General features: G+C 43.7%; 1 protein-coding gene across 4 annotated transcripts in view; it reads left to right on the top strand.

The window, feature by feature from the left end:
- Positions 1-18,551, top strand: part of LOC110580172 (gamma-secretase activating protein) — an 84,356-nt gene extending 65,805 nt beyond the window's left edge. For 3 of the 4 annotated variants that reach the window (XM_044920275.1, XM_044920274.1, XM_021689844.1), the window contains 10 exons: positions 485-516; positions 2,910-2,971; positions 6,387-6,482; positions 8,941-9,011; positions 9,443-9,537; positions 14,451-14,570; positions 15,433-15,494; positions 17,061-17,162; positions 17,326-17,425; positions 17,813-18,551. In XM_044920275.1, coding sequence (XP_044776210.1) covers positions 485-516; positions 2,910-2,971; positions 6,387-6,482; positions 8,941-9,011; positions 9,443-9,537; positions 14,451-14,570; positions 15,433-15,494; positions 17,061-17,162; positions 17,326-17,425; positions 17,813-17,904 — 832 coding nt within the window. In that variant the 3' untranslated portion in view covers positions 17,905-18,551. The remainder of the gene's footprint in view (positions 1-484; positions 517-2,909; positions 2,972-6,386; positions 6,483-8,940; positions 9,012-9,442; positions 9,538-14,450; positions 14,571-15,432; positions 15,495-17,060; positions 17,163-17,325; positions 17,426-17,812) is intronic. The other variant, XM_044920276.1, reaches the window with a different exon arrangement.
- Positions 18,552-19,111: the final 560 nt, after the last annotated feature.

Below are 19,111 nucleotides of genomic sequence, written 5' to 3'. Positions count from 1 at the left end.
GGGCTCCCTGCTCAGCGGGGAGTCTGCTTCTCCCTCTGACCCTCCCCGCTCTCATGCTCTCTCTCTCTCATTCTCTCTCTCAAATAAATAAATAAAAATATATAAAAAATAAATAAATAAAAAGTGTTAGTGGGCTGATGAGCTGGCTCTTATTTTGAAGGCCCATTTTCTGGACGGAGGAGTCATCTCGGAGTGTTACAAATATAGGCCCATTCCAACCCTGTTCTATTTTCTGTTTCCATTATTTCCAATAACTGAGTGCTGCGATTGTTCTAAATTATTGTCATTGTTTGCGCTAAAGGGTTTTGAGATTTTATAATTGCCTAATGTGGCTTTTGCCAAGTTGATTAAAGTGTTTGAGGTTTTCAGCCGCCTGAGAACAGTTTCTGCAGTGGTTTTACGGAGGATATCTTTGTATGGTATTGTGGCTTTTTTTTTTTTTTCCATCTTCCTATGTGAATAACGTTGGCTAATTTTTTTGTAGGGTGATTTCTAACCTAGAAGCAAGGAATTTGGGTAAGAAAAGACCTGTAACAAAGCCTTCTGGATTTCAGTCAGTGTTTGGTTTGTAACACGGTGTTTCCTACCCCTGCGGGTTGGCAAGAAAATCACGCTCGGTGGTCCAGTGAAGGGAGCACCCTTTAATATCTTCCTGTTAGAGTGACCACCCAGCCCCTTCCATGTCTGTCTTGGCACCGGGACCTTTAGGGACAGCTGCTGAATGTGCTTTTGCTGGAAGAGTCCCTGAGTGTTGGCCGTCTGGTTTTCATTATTCTTCTTCAGAGCCTTGATCTACTCACCGTGCCCCGTGGCTGTACCCACAGGAGGCACCTCGGCAGTTCCCTTGGCTTAGGCCTGCTTTCTTTCCAGCTGTCTGATCACACAGGGGTCTTTGATTTTGGTTAACATTTGGGCACTCCCTGGGCTAGGTCATAGGAGTACAAAGATAGGAGTCTCTGGGTAAGCGGTGTGGTTATGGGGGAAGAGCATGGGCTTGGAGCCAGACAGAACTTGGCTTCAATTCCAGTCCAGCCACATGTTAACAGTGAGCTCTTGGGCAAGCCATGTGTTCACTTCGTGCGTTAACCTTTTCAGGGCAAGGTGAGGAGGAAAGTGAGAGTGAGTGGGGAAGTGTGTATAGGGCCTAGGACAGCGCTTCGTGCACGAGATACCTCAGATGGCTGCTTTGTCATTAACGTGTGAGGAAGGAATGCTAAAATGCTGTTTCTAAACCAGGTGACGGGTGTTCTAGAACCACAGTGTGTGTGGGGGGGAATTGGGTCAGGAGTGGGGATGGTTGGGGAAGAGAGGGAGCTTAGAAAAGGCTCGCCAGAGGGAGTGACATCCGAGGTAGGTCTTGATAAACACCCTACCGGGTAAAACTGGGGGAAGAGAAGGCTAAACGAATCCAGGTACAAGCTTTTCGTGGTTTTGTCACTGGAACCCTTTCAGGCCTCATAAAGACCAGCCTCCATTTAAAAAGCTGTTATTTTTATATCCCACGTTTGTTTTATAGGCTTGGATGTTTAGGTGTATGCTGGGTGACCCTAACGGAAATGATTTTATACAGTGCGTTGTGGGACATTCTGCAGCTGTGCACACAGATCACGTGAACCAGGACAGTGAAGTTGTGATCCAGCCCAGGGAGACAGAGCCTGTGCTCACCGAGCAACCCGGAGGGAACCAGCCTCTGACTGTGTGACCAGGCCATCCATGCCCGGAGCCGGGGGCTCTCCCGCTGGCGGCGGGCAGGAGTCCTGCCCAGCAGCCGGGGTGTGAATGTGCCTGGCTCAGGCTCGCCCTTCTTGCCCAGCTAGACATTGTGCAATACGGGAAATGTTGCCAGTTGTCAAGGTTTTTGTTGTGTCCATCACTCCTCTGCCCCTGTTGGAGCTCCTACTCCTGTACTTCCGGCCTGTTTGCATCCTGTGGCCAGTCCTTCTCTCCGCGTGCACTTTGGGAACTTGTCCCTTCCCCTCACATGCTTGGCTTGCACTAGCACCCTAGGAAGAATGTCATCCCTAACAGAAACAGAACACCCTGGATGAAATTCAGGGCTGTTGGCGTCCGGTTTTGAATTGCTTCATCTTAATCAAAAAGCTCATGTGGGACCCAGGTAGGATTTATCCCGAGGACGCAAGAGGTACCTGTGCTGTCCCTCACAGTGTCATCAGCCCGCTGACCGGGGCAGCTCTGCTCTCGCCAGGTGCGGGCCTCAGCTGCTCTAGGAAAGGACGAGCAGAGCACGCAGGTGTGGTTAGAGCAGTGTTAGGGCCCATCTTGCAACAAGACTGTGTGTGTCTGCCCGTCCAGTCTGCTGGTATAGTGCAAATCATGGCGGAGAAAGTGCCATCCGATTTAACCTTACACGTCACTTTTTCCATCTTGGTGAACTGGTTACCTTTTTAGTCGGATACCTTGTGTCAGTCAGGATTATTTGCTACAGTAATTGACAGGTCCCCTCAGTTCAGTGACTCCCAAAGTCACTAAACTATAGGGGGGTCACAAGGAAGGCAGTCATGCGATCCTTCCACCAGGTCCCTGTTGCAGAGTTTATGGCCCCCTTGGGGTTAAGAGAGGTGTCTCTAACTCCAGTGAAGCAGAGGTTCTTAGACGGTGGTGAGTTTTCATGTTGAAGAGAATTCAAAGCCAGAGCCTACTGGTGTTGGGAAATGTGTGCCTTGTTTTCTTTCTTTCCTGGTCTGTTAGAGTAGAGCTCTGTGTGTATCACCTGGGTGATAAGTTCGGCTTGCAGGAATAGGTCACACATTTAATGAAAAATTTCATCCTATCAACAAAATGGTCTATTTTCTCAATAACTCAGAGAAGGGAAACCCAGGCTGATTTCTCTTCTTCTAGCCCATTTCCCAAAAACCATCCTTCTTGACTATAGTTTTGTTTAATTTCAGAGCCAAGATTAACACCCCTCTTCCAGGAGGAAGACAGCCCCCAGAGGCTGCTGATGGGACTGGTAAGTGGCCTGGGGGCCATTTGGGTGCTGAGAAACGATAGGATCCAAGAAAAGGGTAAAGGGCTAGATTGTGCTGCTCATGCTGACCTTATTTTTCACTCATTCTTTTAACACGTAGCTGTTACCAGCCACTGTAGGCCCCGTGTGCTCAATGGTAAGCACCACAGATAGAGTTCTGCACTTTTAGAATTTAGTGGGGGAGACATATATAAATCAGTCACTGCCCAAAACCTATAATTACAAAACATCATAAGGAAATGTACAGCATTGAGTATTTAAAACAAGGAAAGAACAATGTCTCTGTGGCATTTGTATTTGGGGTTTAAAATACAATAGAATAAAGTATCATTTCTCAAGAAGTCCTACTATTAGGAAGACCAAAGAAAGAGAAATCAAAATAAATGAATGGAAGAGCAGAACTGATAAATAAATCCAAAATCTATTTTTTAAAGAAAACTGATTGAAGAGACATCTGGAAAGTCTAGTAAAATATCTTTAATCCTGTGCAGGCTTAGGAATGGGATAATCTATTACCTTAAATATGGAAAGTTTTAAAATGTGAGAAAAACATGTGTAAATGCATATTCACGCATTTGAAAATTCCAGTTAAAATTTCCTTGAGAAATAGAAATACCAAACTTGAGCCAAGAAGAAATAAAAATCCTTGAAAACATAATAACCATAAAATAATTTGAAAAACTTGTCAAAGATTATCTTCAGGGGTGCCTGGGTGGCTCAGTCAGTTAAGTGTCCAACTCTTGATTTCGGCTCAGGGCATGTTCTCAGTGTCCTGAGGTTAAGCCCTGTGTCGAGCTCCACACTGGGTATGGAGCCTGCTTAAGATTCTCTCTCTCCCTCTCCCCCACTCCTGCCCCATGCACGCACTCTCTCTGTGAAAAAACAAAAAATAAGTTAAGGATTCTTGCTATTTTCACTAAAATTTTACGTTCTGGAAATTCTATACAGTGCAATAAGAAACAAAAGTAAAAGAAGATGGTATGGGGCGCCTGGGTGGCTCAGTCGTTAAGTGTCTGCCTTCGGCTCAGGTCATGATCCCAGGGTCCTGGGATCGAGCCCCGCATCGGGCTCCCTGCTTGGCGGGAAGCCTGCTTCTCCCTCTCCAACTCCCCCTGCTTGTGTTCCCTCTCTCGCTGTCTCTGTTTGTCAAATAAATAAATAAATAAATAAAATCTTAAAAAAAAAAAAAGAAGATGGTATGATTGTCCAATGCAACAAACAAACAAAATAATCACCAGGGGAAATGGAAAGTATTAAGGAACAAGTTAATAAGCTGGTGATTCTAAATTTACTTTCTTTTTTATTGGGATTAACCAGTTAGAAAAGTTAATGAAAAACATTATTCCATTTCCAAATCCTTAGCATTTAGGTTTAATAAAATTATAACCAAAAAGCCTACGAAGTTTCTCTGACAGTTGACCAGGTGACTCACTTGACAAAAAGGAGTGGAGCTGACATTACTAGATAGCTAAGTATGTTATTGATCTACAATAATTGAAACAATATGGTGCTTGTACAAAATAAACAGGAGACCTGACAGGAGACTCTAGTTTAAATTTGAATCTTTAGGGTATGATAAAATTAGGCATTTAAAAAAAATCACTGGAAAGAAGTAATTTTTAATCGATCAATGGCTGCCTATTTGCAAAAGACAGTTGGAGTCCCCCATCCCAAATACCACCGCCTTATACCATAAACCAATAGAAATATTGGATAGATTAAGGAATGTAATATAAAAAATTATGTGTGTGTTTGCTTGCCTATGAAATTGTCAAAAATTTAAAAATCGCACTAGCAAAGTTCAGCATACGGGGAATCGGGCAGCCTCATGCAATGCAATTGAAAACTAGGAGGCGCCTGGGTGGCTCAGTCGTTAAGCATCTGCCTTCGACTCAGGTCATGATCTCAGGGTCCTGGGATCGAGCCCTGCATCGGGCTCCCTGCTCAGCGGGAAGCCTGCTTCTCCCTCTCCCATTCCCCCTGCTTGTGTTCCCTCTCTCACTGTGTCTCTCTCTGTCAAATAAATAAATAAAATCTTAAAAAAAAAAAAAAAAGACTAGTATAACCACGTGGGAGGCATTTCGGCAGTGTCTCTGTAACTTAAGTACGTGACGCACCAAGTTCCATTTCTAGGAATTTAGCTTGAGAAAATAACTGGGGGTATGGCAAACAAATCATGTATAAGGGTTTTTTTTAGTTCTATTCACAGTCGTAGAAGAAGTATCCCATATGTATAAGAAGAGAATAAATAATTCAATTCTAGTACTTTCTCCTAAAATTGAATACTGTGCAGCCATTACAACCAGTGTGGTAAAGAGTATTTAATGACGTAAACTATTACATGAAAAAAAAAAAAGCAAATTAGAAAACATTGGAATGAGTGTGCACACTGGAGAAAAGGAAAATAAAAAATCCAAAATGTTAACACAGATGATAGGATTATGGGTGATTTAAATTTTCATCTTTATGGTTGTCATAGAAAAATTGAAAAGCACAAAAAAGCATGCAATAATCTTTTTTAAAAATTAAAAAATTTTAAGCCTAATTAACACGTGGCCCAGAATGCCATGGGCTAAGTTTTGCTCAGGGTGTCATATATGGAAATCTGCTGATGTAATATGTGCACATATGATGTCAATTGTACAATTCCCATGGTGTTTATTGGTGCAAAGATCTCTAGCGAGGAGGGCCTCCAACTGAGGAGGACATTTAGGCAAAAGAGGGAAAAAAAGGAGAAGGAGACAAAAGAGCAAAAGGCGGGGAGGGCTGGGATGCTACACGGATTGGTGAGCTCCAAGAAAGATGAGAACAGAGTAGATATACAAGTCTGTTTAGAGGTGATAGAATCGATAATTTCATTACTTTTGCATGTTAGGGCGCTGTGTTGAATGTCCAAAGCCACTGCAGAGGGAGGTACCTGATGCATTTCGTTTTTACTGCTGCCTCTGTCCTTCCAAATGCCCCAAAGCATGCCTCTCCGCACGACACCCCACCCCCCTCAACCCTCCACCCCCACCCCACATCAACATAGTCACTCCATGATTACAGTTGTTCCTGTTAGTTCTCCAGGTCTGGGAGCAATAGACTTCAACCTTTGACTTCTAAGTTAGTGGCTTCCCTCAGCTTCTTTGGAGAATTCTCATCAGGGCTGGGAATCTGACTCTTGGCTGCTCACTGGGCTCTGGGTGAATCATCAACAGTTCCTCGTGAGGAACGTTGGTGTCCCTGATTTATGCCCATTAAAGTAACACTATGGGTTGTACATTTCCGCCAATGGGATCTTCAGGTCCAGTATTTTTCGTGTTGGTAAAGAGTGTTAATAAATGGATCTAGTTTCAACCTGTAGCAGGTGTGAGTGGGTAGGTCGTGACTTATCTAATCCGTGTCCTGTTTTCAGATGGTGTCTGAGCTAAAAGACCATCTTTTGAGACACCTACAGGGTGTAGAAAAAAAGAAAATTGAACAGATGGTTCTGGACTACATTTCAAAACTGGTTGGTTTTGCTTTTTTATTCTCTATCCTGCCACCCCCCAGTCCCCCGGTATGTAACTCCCAGTTGGCAGTTCAGTATATTTTTCAGATTAGACTTTTGCAGATTTTCTGTCCTTAAACCGGTATATTTGGTGCTATAGATTGAAAAAAGGGAAAAAAGAAGAGAAAAAACCAAGGAGGACTTGGTTATGAAAGTGGTTTATATTAGTCCCTTCAAATAGTGATTTATATGTTCATTGAAGCGTAGGACAGTGATGAATTTAGTATGGTTGCCAAATGTTCACATGTCATCTTGGCATCTTCTAGCATCTTATTAAACCATAGGTAATGATTTCTGTACATGGAGGTTTATGAAGACATGAGAGAACTTGAACTTAAATTCTTAATGAATGCCAACAGCCCAGTTAGGCCAGATTCTAGCTCAGTTGTACAAATACTACCACATTAGAGTCTGCTGGTGGGATTGGTAGCCCATCTACCTGGTAGCCACCCATTGAAATTGTGTGATTCCAATTAATAACACCAGTCCATGTGTAAATGGAAGTGATATGGCTACACCAAATTCTGAGATGGTCTTGAGTCTCTCAGAAAGCATATGGAGTTGAGGCCTGACCCTACTTAGAACCTAGAAGTAATATGCCAGACAAATTCTTAAAGTATTTAAATTCACAGAAAGAGAAAGAACACTCCATTTCTCCAAGTTTGGGTAAGACCAGTATGCAAATGATCAGTTGTGTGAACATATATTTTTGCATTGAACTCTGGAAGATTAAATGTATTTGATATGGCCCTGATTGAATTTCATGTTTAATTTTAAAATTTTCTGCCTTTATTGTAGTTATTAGTGTCTGGTTTCTTTTTTTTTAAGATTTTATTTACTTATTTGACAGAGAGAGACACAGTGAGAGCAGGATCACAAGCAGGGGGAGAGGGAGAGGGAGAAACAGGCTTCCCGTGGAGCAGGGAGCCCGATGCGGGGCTCGATCCCAGGACCCTGGGATCATGACCTGAGCCGAAGGCAGACGCTTAACGACTGAGCCACCCAGGCACCCTAGTGTCTGTTTTTAAATAATATCTTTGGGGATGCCTGGATGGCTCAGTTGTTAAGCGTGTGCCTTCGCCTCAGGTCATGATCCCAGGGTCCTGGGATCGAGCCCCGCATCGGGCTCCCTGCTCCACGGGAAGCCTGTTTCTCCCTCTCCTACTCCCCCTGCTTGTGATCCTGCTCTCACTGTGTCTCTCTCTGTCAAATAAGTAAATAAAATCTTTTAAAAATATATAATAATATCTTTGAATTTCACAAGTTTTAATAAATTAGGAGAGGTTGGCATTCTCATATATTGATATTTACAAGCAAGGCATTGAACCTTTTCTCTTTTTTTGGCATTGAATCTTTCTTAAATAATAATTCTTTCTGGTAGAACTGTATCAGGGAGCTCACTTTATGAATGTGGCTTTGATCTTCCCCATGATGGTATTAACTTGCTTTCTTTGTCCTTTAATAACACAACTATTTAACATGTCCATCTATCATCTTTCTTTCTGTTGACTTTAAATTTCACCTTCCAAAGTATTAAGGGTTTTTGTTCAAGCATCATTCTTCCTGATAACACTAGGCTGTGTTAACAACTGCTGAAACCGATAGGACCAGAAGTGGTAGGGATGTAGCTTTAGCAAACTCAGTACCCCTAACTTTCTGAGTCGGCAGTCACCGACTGTAGCCAGACCTTCCTGCTCCTGCAAACAGCCATGTCTCCCAGTCCCCTCAGGAGGGCGGCCGATGGGGCTTTCTAAAACAAATGGAGGAAGTTGCTGCAGAACCAGACTATATCACTTACGAGTCATCTTACCTGACTTCAGCCAAAGAGACACTGAGAATCTGTGTCATTGAGAATGAACTGTTTTTATCTGTGCCCATATGGAGATCCGTTCCGATTGGCGCCCTGTCCTTCGCCTCTAGGTGCAGGGCGTGGGATTCATGGCGGATCACAACCCCATGGAGACTGCTCTGTTGCTGACAAACTAGTCAAATGTCTGACCTGGACTTGAAGCCGGTCATACTCCACAGTCGATGCTCAGGACCTCTATCTTGTTCTGTGTCTCTCTTCTTCTCACTGTCAGCTGTTGGCCTTTGTCATGTAACAGGCCTAGGGCAAATCCAGTTGTACTTGACCTTCACTGATGGCAGAGGGCCTGTTAACGGGGCTGGGGAAGCTCAGCGGGGGCACTGCCTGTGTAGACAGAAGGGGCTCTGTTAGACTCTGGTGCACATTTTCGGTCTTTTCCATTTTGGATTCCAGTGCGTCAGCATTGCCTGCGGAAAGGCTGGTTCTGTGTCCGGGCCCAGGCTAAATACCAGCTGCCCTGAACAGGCCTGTCAGGCCCGCAGAGGGCTCGCTGTAGGGGCCCCCAAGGGAGAGGGCATGGGCGAAGGGTAACAGACTGTCTTTATCCTCCAGCTGGATCTCATTTGCCAAATCCTGGAAACCAGCTGGAGGAAACATCATCTTCACCCCTCGGTTCTCCACTTGTACGCAAGTATTTCTCCCTCTCCCTTATCGAGGTGTATAAAGAGCTAAACCAACTCTAATTGCTGCCTGTTGGAACTTAACAACTGAAAGCAGTTATCACCAGCCCTGACAGTCTTAGTTCTGTATGCAGCATTTAAAGGAACAGCCCTGTGGCTTCACCATACTCTTTCCCTGGCATGTGGTTGATGAGGATGGAGGGGCATGTGAGCTCAGGACGGCCAGGAAGGGGAATCTGAGTTAATGCAATCGATCATTTATGTGCCCACTGTCTGGTTAGATCCTAGGCCTTAGGCTGATGGTCTCCATCATACTTGAGGCTTCACAGTGAGCATGGATTCCATCTCCGTGTGCTACTCAGAGCCGCTGCTCAGACAGACGGAGTTTTAGGGATGAACCCCTCGGCTGACGGCGGCTCTGTCGTTTTACCCAGTAGCAAGCGGGCCAGTGCTGCTGAATTTACAGTCTTTCACATCATGACCAGGATTCTGGAAGCTACTACGAGTTTGTTTTTACCTCTGCCTCCTGGTAAGTCTTGGCTCTTTTGTCCTTTGTTGTAATACATTGGTTCTTTCTTCTTCACGTGGTCCCCAGGCCTTACACATTTAAGGATGAGACGACCTGTGTTGAGAACTTGTGTGTCTGCGGTCACTGTGAGAGATGGGCCTGACATTGGTCTCTGCAGACCAGATGTCCCCCGATTATTAAATTCTGCTGTGGCTCGTCACTGACTTTAGGGAGCCGAGGCTGGTCCCCATGCGGCTCGCTAGGATACTTGGAACCAGTGGAGCTGATGCAGGGAGATCTTTCTCTGATGTCTGCAGGCTTAGTTTATCTGATTGAGAAAGTTAACACTCAGGAGGAAGTGGGTCTGGCTGGGTGTCAGAAAATAGCTGATTTTTACGTGCTTGGAAGCTAAAAATCGCCCTTAGGATTTTGAAACAGGGCCAAGTCAGGCCTCAAAACACCCTTGGCACATGTGTATGCAGTCATTCATTTAATTGGTCATTTGTTCACTCAATAAACAACCATTTGTTGATTTTTTTTTTATTACATTCCATGTGCTGTGCTAGAAATTAGAGCAGTTACAAAAATTAACAGAAGTCTAGTTGGGAACATATATTAATTATAAGAAGCAAATAAGCTCCTGTCTGCCTTGTATTCATTACATATGTGTTCTGATGAGTGTTAAGCTTTATGATAACTGTCACTACATAATGTTTATTAGCCAGTTTAATTTAATTTATTTATATATATACATCTATCCCATCATCTATCAGTAATTCATTCCTTTACTCTTTCATTTTAAGCCAATATGTAGATGGTGCCTGTTTTGTGCCAGTTGCTGTAAGTACTTTACATAAGTAAGCACATTCAATTTTCCTAACAGTCCTAAATGGTAGGAGCTTAACATGAACCACATTAAATTGTCAATATCCAACCAGTTTTTGACTTAAAAAAAAAAAAAAAGGCACTTTCATATGGTTCCACTTTAATATTATTCCCATTTTATTGATGGTGAAACTGAGGCACAGAAAGTTTATGTAACTTGCCTGAAAGTCACACAGTGATTAAGCAACAGAGCCAGTATTCAAATCCAGGAAGTCTGGTTCCAAAATCTGTTCTTTTGGTGACTATTCTGTGCTGCCTCTTGAATTTTATATTCCATTTGAATTAGTTGATGCCAAAACATTGACTGTTTATGGGCCCAGAAATCCCCATAGCGTGTCCTGGCTTATCTGCATTTGTGATACATCTGACTCAGTTTGGAGTCCTTCATGCTTTCTCTGTCCATACACCTTACAAGACATGCGGGTAGTGTTGGGCACAAGGAGTTTCTTTTGATTTATAGGAATCTGACAGTGACCATTCATGAGGAGAATAGAGGACTTTAAATTATCCCAATAGAATAGGAATTTCCAGGTGCCCTCTAGAAAGAGTGAAGGGATTTCATGAAAACTATATATGACTTTCTGGCTTCAACTCTTTATCATTTGTCATCAACACAAAAGACTTGATAGAGGATTGGGTTGATACTTTCAGGTTCGTTCACCATGTATGTTCAAGCCCCATTTGTAAGTAAATGAAAGTGACTTACTAGGGACAATTTTTACCCAGGAGACCATAAAACTTTACTTTCTAGGAAGCATCACACTCCTTCCCAGGGATATGTAAGGAGGGAAAACATGGAAAAATGTCATCCATAGTGACTGAGAATTATTATGAGTAGACTTAATGGTTTGTGTCCATGGGTCAAGTATCTCTGTCCTTTTCTCTTAAATGTTGGTTTCCCTCATGTGACGTGGAAAGTGACGCTGGGTCACGTGGGTGTGCACATGTGTGGGTAAATACAGGGTGTTTTCTCATGTACTTTTGTATGTATGTGTGCTTGCTTTCCAAGCCTGCTGGACTAGTGAGAACTGTTTGATTTCCAAGTGTTGGAAACTTGTAACCCAATTGGTTAAAGAATAAAGGGAATGAGGACCACGAAAGGGAGTCATGGTTTGGAGCTGGAGCAGTTGTGGTTTAAATGGGACCTGTGTTCCCCTCACGGGCTAGCGGAGGCCAGGAACCCTGGAGGATGAGGACTGGAGTTGGCTGGAAAAGCTCTGTTTTGGAACTGATGCCTACTTTTAGCCGATTTGTTCTGTTGCCTGGAGCTAACATGCAGAGGAAGCCAAGAGTGGACTGTTGGATGTGGGTCTGTGCCCTAGGGATAGAGGATGCAGGGCCATCAGGGATCTTTAGGACATGGATGCAGGGCTGCAGGAGGAATTTCGAATCGAGGAAATCTATAGGAACCTTTAATAAACTTTTCTTCAGAACGAATTTCATAACTTTTTTTAATCTTGGGAAGAATGTCCAAATCCATTTGAAAACTCTCATGGAGGGCACCTGGGTGGCTCAGTTGGTTGGGCGACTGCCTTCAGCTCAGGTCATGATCCTGGAGTCCCGGGATCGAGTCCCACATCGGGCTCCCTGCTCGGCAGGGAGTCGGCTTCTCCCTCTGACCCTCCCCACTCTCATGCTGTCTCTCTCTCTCTCACATAAATAAATAAAATCTTAAAAAAAAAAACTCTCATGTTGTTGATTAGTTAGTAAAATCAAAAAATCAGTTTTTTTGGATTGCCAGCAGAGTCATCTTGTTGTCAGCCCCTTAACATCTGCTTGTGGGCAGAGTCCGCACTTTATCTGACCCTTGATGTGGCTGGGACCTAGGCCTCAGTCCCTCACTGCTCATGATTCATGTGCTCAGGGAGAGAAAACTCCGTGACTGCTCTGAATTCAAGTTCCTGCTCTTTGGGCATCATTTCTTTGTCATGTAAGCGCCTAAGGCTGTGATCCTTTGTTATTCCCTATTCACACCTCATCAGCTTCCAAGTCTGGACCTGTGGCCATGCGCTTCCGGTCCCTTCCTTCCTGCTTCACCGTCCGAGTCCTCATTACCTCTGGCGCAGGTTCACTCAGTGGCCTCCCAACATGTTTGTCTTACATACCTCTTGTAGCAAACTGTCCATACTCCAGTCCATTCTTTGCCTGTTGCCATTTTAATAGTCCAAGAGTAAAACTCAAATCCTTTTTTCTATCTTGCTCAGTGTCCCTCCCCAAAGTCTACTAAATAAGAAATTCCTTGCTGTCATTCAGCATTCAGGCCCTGTTGTGTGCACTCAGAGCACCCTGCACTTTTCCCTTTATAGAACTGGCCATTTTTTAAAAAAGATTTTATTTATTTTGAGAGAGAGAGGGAGAGAGAGCATGCACGTGTGCACAAGCAGGGGGAGGGGCAGAGGGAGAGAAGGACTCTCAAACAGACTCCCCGGTGAGCCTGGAACCTGAGGCAGGGCTCGATCCCATGAACCTGAGATCATGACCTGAGCTGAAACCAAGAGTCAGATGCTTAACTGACTGAGCCACCCAGGCGCCCCAAACTGGTCACATCTTTAAGAATGTATATTTTTGTGATTCTTTGATTGTCTCCCCATCGGACTGGAAGGTGGATGGGAGCAGCTGTGGGGTCTGTTTTCCTCATTATTGTATACCCAGCTCCTTGTCTGGTGTCTGGAAGGGATTTGTTAAATAAATTCCAACTTTACCTCCTACCATTCCTCTCGTACACCTGATTCCAACTCAGTTGGGTCATGTAGTACTTTCTGAACATGCCCCATACTTTCTCACCTTTGGGCCTCTGTTCATATTGTCCCATTAACCCAGCTACCAGTTCTTGGGGCAGGATAATGTCATGCGTAAGAGCCTCGACTTAAGTCCCATAGCCTGCTTTCGCATTTAGCTCGGCCACTTACTAATGATATGATCCTGGGCAACTTTCTTAGCTCCTGTGAATCTTGGTTTCCCCATGGACAAAATGGGAATCAGGTGGTTCCCACCTCACGGTGTTGAGGATCAAGTTAGCCAGTGCATAGATTGAAGGCCTCAGTACGTGTTTGTTAACGGTTGCCGTCGTTCTGTCATATGCTAGGCTCTTCGTAGACCTAGCGTTAGTTCTCCAAGCAGCCATGTGGGAAAGCTACTGGTGGCTTCATGCTCCGGATGAAGAAATGGAGGCACACAAAGGCTACTTACCTGTAGTTAGTGAGTAACACAGCAGGATTCTAGTACAGGTCTGCTCATGACAAGGTGGTTTTTTCTACTGTCTCCACTCTGTGTATTCTCTGGCCTCATTGCCACCCCCAGGCATTGCATTTACTCTTCAAAGCTCCCCTCATGTGCTGTCTTTTCCAAGAGGGCTTTTCTCATTCTCTCCTGGACTGATATCTTGTTCTCCCATGGATGTTGCTTTTATTGTTTATTATTAACAGTGTGCTTAGAACTCTCGGTTTCTGAGTGTTTGAGTAACCCCCACCACAAGACTTAGATTTGAGGGAGTTGCCTTCCTCTCTGTTGAATTCCTGTAGATTTGCTATCTGACCATATTATTTAAATTTTTCTTTTTTTATAATTTAGTTCAAGTAGACCCCAAAAGCCCTTCTTTAGGGCATACACAGAGGTCGGGCATATAGACTGTCCCCTGCCGGTTCAAAATTTTTCCGTGTTGGCAAAGTGGTCCCTATCTGTCAGCCTTTCAGCCTGGGCATCTGGCGTTTGAGGCTCTTCTGTTAACTGTTCTCTTTTGGCATCTCACCGCAGAACTGCAAACCTATTAAACTGTAAAACTGTTTTTCATCGAGCAGGCCCTGCCCTCTTTTTGTCTTTTTGCCTAAGAAGGGACACACACGCTTGTTGTGAACTCATATCTACCCAGCACGATACTTAGTCATGCTAACACAAAGCAGGAGACTCGGACCGTGTCTTCAAGCAGCGTTTATTAGACTCTCCGTGCCAAGGCGCTGAGCTAAGGGCTTTAGTAACATCATTGAATTCACTCCCTCTAGAAGCCTGGAGATGCTGGCTGACCCTGTTTACCCTCCCAATCTCTTGCCTAGGTTTTCACACTCTGCACACGCTCCTCGGCGTGCACTGTCTCCCTTTGCATAACCTGCTGCACTACATTGATGATGGGGTGTTGCTTCTCACCGAAACGGCTGTCACAAGGCTCATGAAAGGTAAGAGGCTCCGAGTTTGCCACAGTGCCAGCCTGGCCCTGAGCCCCATCAGGACGGGCTTGGTGGTGTGCAACCCGTGTGGTCACACAGGGCCCTCGTGCAGTCAGGGCCGCCCCATGCTCGGTGTAATGCTCCACATTAAATCTTGAAATCCTTAGGATTGAAACAAGGGGATCCTCATTTGCCTTTTGCAACGGGCTCTGCAAATTATGCCGCGTGTCCTGCTGAGTACAGTTCATTTCCTGTAGCCAGGCTTTGGGCTAATTTGAAGTGCCTCAGACCTTCAAGAGGCCCCAGAGGGCTTCTCGATCCACACACGGCTATTACATTCCTTTTCTGTACATGAGGGCACTTGAGGATAGGAGACTCTGAAGGCTTGTTTCTCAAGAAAATGTCATGGAATGGCTTATTTTCAGCTGATTAACTCTGTCAACACAGACTTAGACTGGAAATGCAAGAGAAACTGAGAGATGCAGTGCTCATGTGAATCTGAACTTGAAGGTCTCCAGTGTAATCACTTGCTGAAATTATTCGTTGTGGTATTTTATAGACGAGTTTTGTTAATATATGTTAAAGTATTTGCCGTTCCCCAAGGTGCCTTCTGTTTTCACTTCGTAAAATTGTTTTGTGAGTGGCAGCCTGTTACAGAACCATGTTTCATGCCATATAGAAACTGCTTCATTAAAAGAAAGCCCTTGTATTCAGAGACAACAAACTAAGACTTTTGAGGTATTGTCAGACTTTAGCTTGAGGATCCAGGGTGGGGAATGTGTGTTATCAGAATGAACCACTGAAGTATTATTAGCTTGCTCACATATTAAAATGGAGATTTGTTTTATTTGCCAATCTAACTTTTTTGTAGATCTGGACAATTCAGAGAAAAATGAAAAACTAAAATTCAGCATCATTGTGCGGCTTCCCCCGGTAATCCTGAATTACATTTTATTCTCTCCATAAGCCTTGGTATGCACCTCCTTCAGTTTCTTCTTGCAAAGGGAGCATTTACTTGTTTTGGGCTGAAGTCAATTGAATTGTTTCACTTTTCAGTCCTTTCCCAGAAATCCCATCCATCTTCACGCCCACTGGCCGTGCCCTGCGGCGCCGGCAAAAAGCTTGTTCCTCTGGCTTTGTACTGCCTGGCACAGCCTGCCTGAAACACTTAGCCATTTTCCCCTCTTACGAAACTGCACTAATATTTACATCTGTGAGTCTGAGGGGAGGGAGAGGGGAAACAGGTGTTTTTTGGCATTTAAACTGATAAGAAATTTAAATCCAGGTGAGGTCAGAAGGTTCTGGAACTGCATTTCCTCCCACTGCCGTTTCTACTACGGCAGGAAGACATTCCCAGGTTGAAGGACAAACGAGAGACATGAGAGAAAGGGTTTGCCAGGCACTCCTTGTTTTGATGGGGGATATTGGCTCTCAGAGTCAGAAATACTATGAAAATATGAAATTCCACAGCAAGGTCTTCAGAGCCTTGGACTCCGCAAACTTCCTGACCCTGCCAGCCCGGGGCCAGCTCTCTGCTCTGTTTACATACCTTGCACACTTGTATCTCTGACACGATCCTCCCACGAAGGGATGTCCGCTGCCTTCTGGACCTAATCGTTTTCCTTTGTAACACCCTCTCCTCCTCACAGCTTACTGAAGCAAAGGCAAGGATAGAAAACAAAGCATATTTTCCACAGCTAGATCTCTCTGGGGAAGGTCTCTGAACATTTCATTTGGTTGTTTTGTTTTGTTTTGTTTTTCTTTGCCTCAAGCTCTTAGGGAATTCAAATTTTCTGGGCAGGACACTGGGGAGAACAACCTTTTGTTTCCTATCGAGACCTCACTTAGAGTTGCAGGTACCCAGTTTTGAAGAGTAGCAGATGAACTCCATTTCAGAAAAAGAATTTGGCAACATCAGTGAATAAACTACTTTCCTCAGGGTTGAATTTAAGGGAGTATTTATTCAAAATTCAGAGGCACACCTCATAGGAAATGGCCTTTCTTCAAGGGTCATTAACCATAAAGGGCCTCTCTTTTAGACTAACCAGCTACTTTGGAATAATCCTTTTTAAATTATAAGTAGGTATAAGGTACATGTACTTAATGCAGTATAAGCTACATTCTCCTCTCTGTATTTTTTCCCATTCTTTTATTGTTATTATTGACTTAATTTCTTTAGAGTAGTTTTAGGTTTACAGGAAAATTGAGCGCAAGGTCCAGAGATTTCCCTGTCCGCCCCCCTGCCCCGACATGTGCAGAGCCTCCCCTATTACCAACATCCCCCACCACCGCGGTCCATGTGTTACAACTGACGAACCTGCATTGACGCATCACAATCACCCAAAGCCCATAGTGAACGTTAGGGTTCACTCTCGGTGCTGTTCATTCTATGCCTTTGGACAAATGTATAATGCAATGGGTCCATCATTAGAGTATTGTACAGAGTAGTTTCACTGCCCTAAAAATCCCGCTCTACCTATTTTTCAATTTGCGTAATAGCTTATTGGTCAGAAGATCTGCCGACTTTGGGATCATCCTATGAGTTCTAACATCATTTCCCGGAACCATGTGAAGCGACTGCTGCTAAACTATAAGAAACAGGTGAGTCTGCGAGCAAGCACAGCCCCACTAAATGTTGTTGTTGGATCCTATTTGCCCATTTCATCATCTCCACAGAGACAGCAGCTATAGTTCTTAGCCTCCTTTTTTAAGTTTGTGCTTGTTTTGGAGAATGAGCTGATACCAGAAGTGGTTTCCCTTTTAGCCCCTGAGTTCTATGATTGACAAGTCGCCAGGCAGTGTGGAGTTCCTGCCCCTGAACTACTTCATTGAAATACTGACAGATAGAGAATCTTCCAGTCAAGGTAACTTCAGGGCTTTCCTGCTTTTCTCTTGACACATCAGTCCCTGTTCACTTCTGTGGACCCCTTTCTTTCTGGAATACTCCTTACTTCTAAGTAGTCCTTACTGCAGCTAGTTTTAATCAGTAACACACTGATTAATCCTAGAGTAAATTACCAAAGGAATAATCACCTTTGAGGTTTTAAGCGGGTTTAAGAGGCTCAAAACCCATACAGTTGATGCGAATGACCTTTCTTGGGGCTGAAGTAGAATAAATTTTAACAACACATTTTCCGAGTAACGTGTTTTACTAAAATATAAAGTAATTATGATGTCAATGAGCTGCAGACACAATGTTATTACAGAGGTTCCATGGCTACGCAGTAACTCTTCTCTCCTTATTTTTCCAGCTCTGTATGCTCTTGAAGGACATGACAATGTGGATGCAAAATTTGTAGAGGAAGCAGCTCTAAAACACACCACAATGCTTTTAGGCTTATGAAAGAGAAAATGCAGTTGTATCCGCTCCCAGTATTTTAATCTTGTGCATTAGCTTGACTTCCGTCAAGAGTCCTTTACAATTCTTTACAATTGGTAACCCAAATCAGAATACATTGTTAAGCCATCTAATTCCAGTTTGGTACTTGTTCAGACAGAACTAAATTGCTGTACCTCATCCCGGCTTTGAAAAGCAGACAAGCAGTCAAGTGGGGAGGAGTGACAGAACAGTCTGAGAGGCCTGCTGTGTCCTCAGTGACGACTTAGCGGCTTACCTTCCTAATGACTTCACAGGCCAAAAGCGAGTTTGTATTGCACTCTGAAATAAAATGACGCTTTAAAAAAAATGTAGGGGACGGTGCTAAGAAAAAAACTAGATGTGTTGTTGAAGATAACATATGACAAGCATAAAAATTAGTTACAGAAGAACTCTATTTGGAAAGAGGATACTTTTCAAAGAACTGAATTTGGACCACGTCAAATCTGCTATTTCCAGCAGAGAATAATTTGTCATATACAGCGGTGTGTACATAATGGTATTGAGAGTAGGCTTTGTCTTTGTGATGGTTCAGATGGAACTGTACTTTAATATGTTCAAGTTTTTTGTATTTATAAAAGTTTGATCTAGTAATATCTTTTCATTAAAAAAAGAAGAAGAAACACTGAAGGTTTTGGCCCGAGTCTTTCGTTTTTTGAACATAGCCTTTCTATTCCAGCCAGGAATCATGAGTCCATGAGCATATTCCCTCTCTGAGGGCCCCCATGGCACCTAACTAGTTCTCCCACTTTTCTTTTTTCTTCCCTCTCTCTTTTATAGTGACTTCATTCTGACCCATAACGGTAGTCGCTGGCCTGGGGTCAGCCGATGCCCTTTGCTTTTCTCTCTTCACAATTTCTCCAAGTGAACTTGTGAAATTGTCATACTTATAAATATCACTAGCTAGTATAATAATTCAACTTCTTTTCTAAAATCATACTTGTGTTCCCAAAACTGCCCTCTCCTACAGAAGTTCCCTTTTTGGTCAAATATGTAGTTGTCACAGAGGCTCAAAATCTCAAGATCATTATTTTTCACTCCCTACCCTTTCATACTTGCGTCGTTTCGGTGTCTTTGTGAAGTCCGAGTCATCTGACTTCCACTGAGACTGGTTCTGTCACCCCTCTGCTCATAGCCCTTCGTTACAGGATAAGACCCAAACTCCTTGACATTG

This window comes from Neomonachus schauinslandi, chromosome 12, assembly GCF_002201575.2.
Source record: "Neomonachus schauinslandi chromosome 12, ASM220157v2, whole genome shotgun sequence".
NCBI lineage: Eukaryota > Metazoa > Chordata > Mammalia > Carnivora > Phocidae > Neomonachus > Neomonachus schauinslandi.
This window is presented reverse-complemented; position numbering and strand designations above follow the sequence as displayed.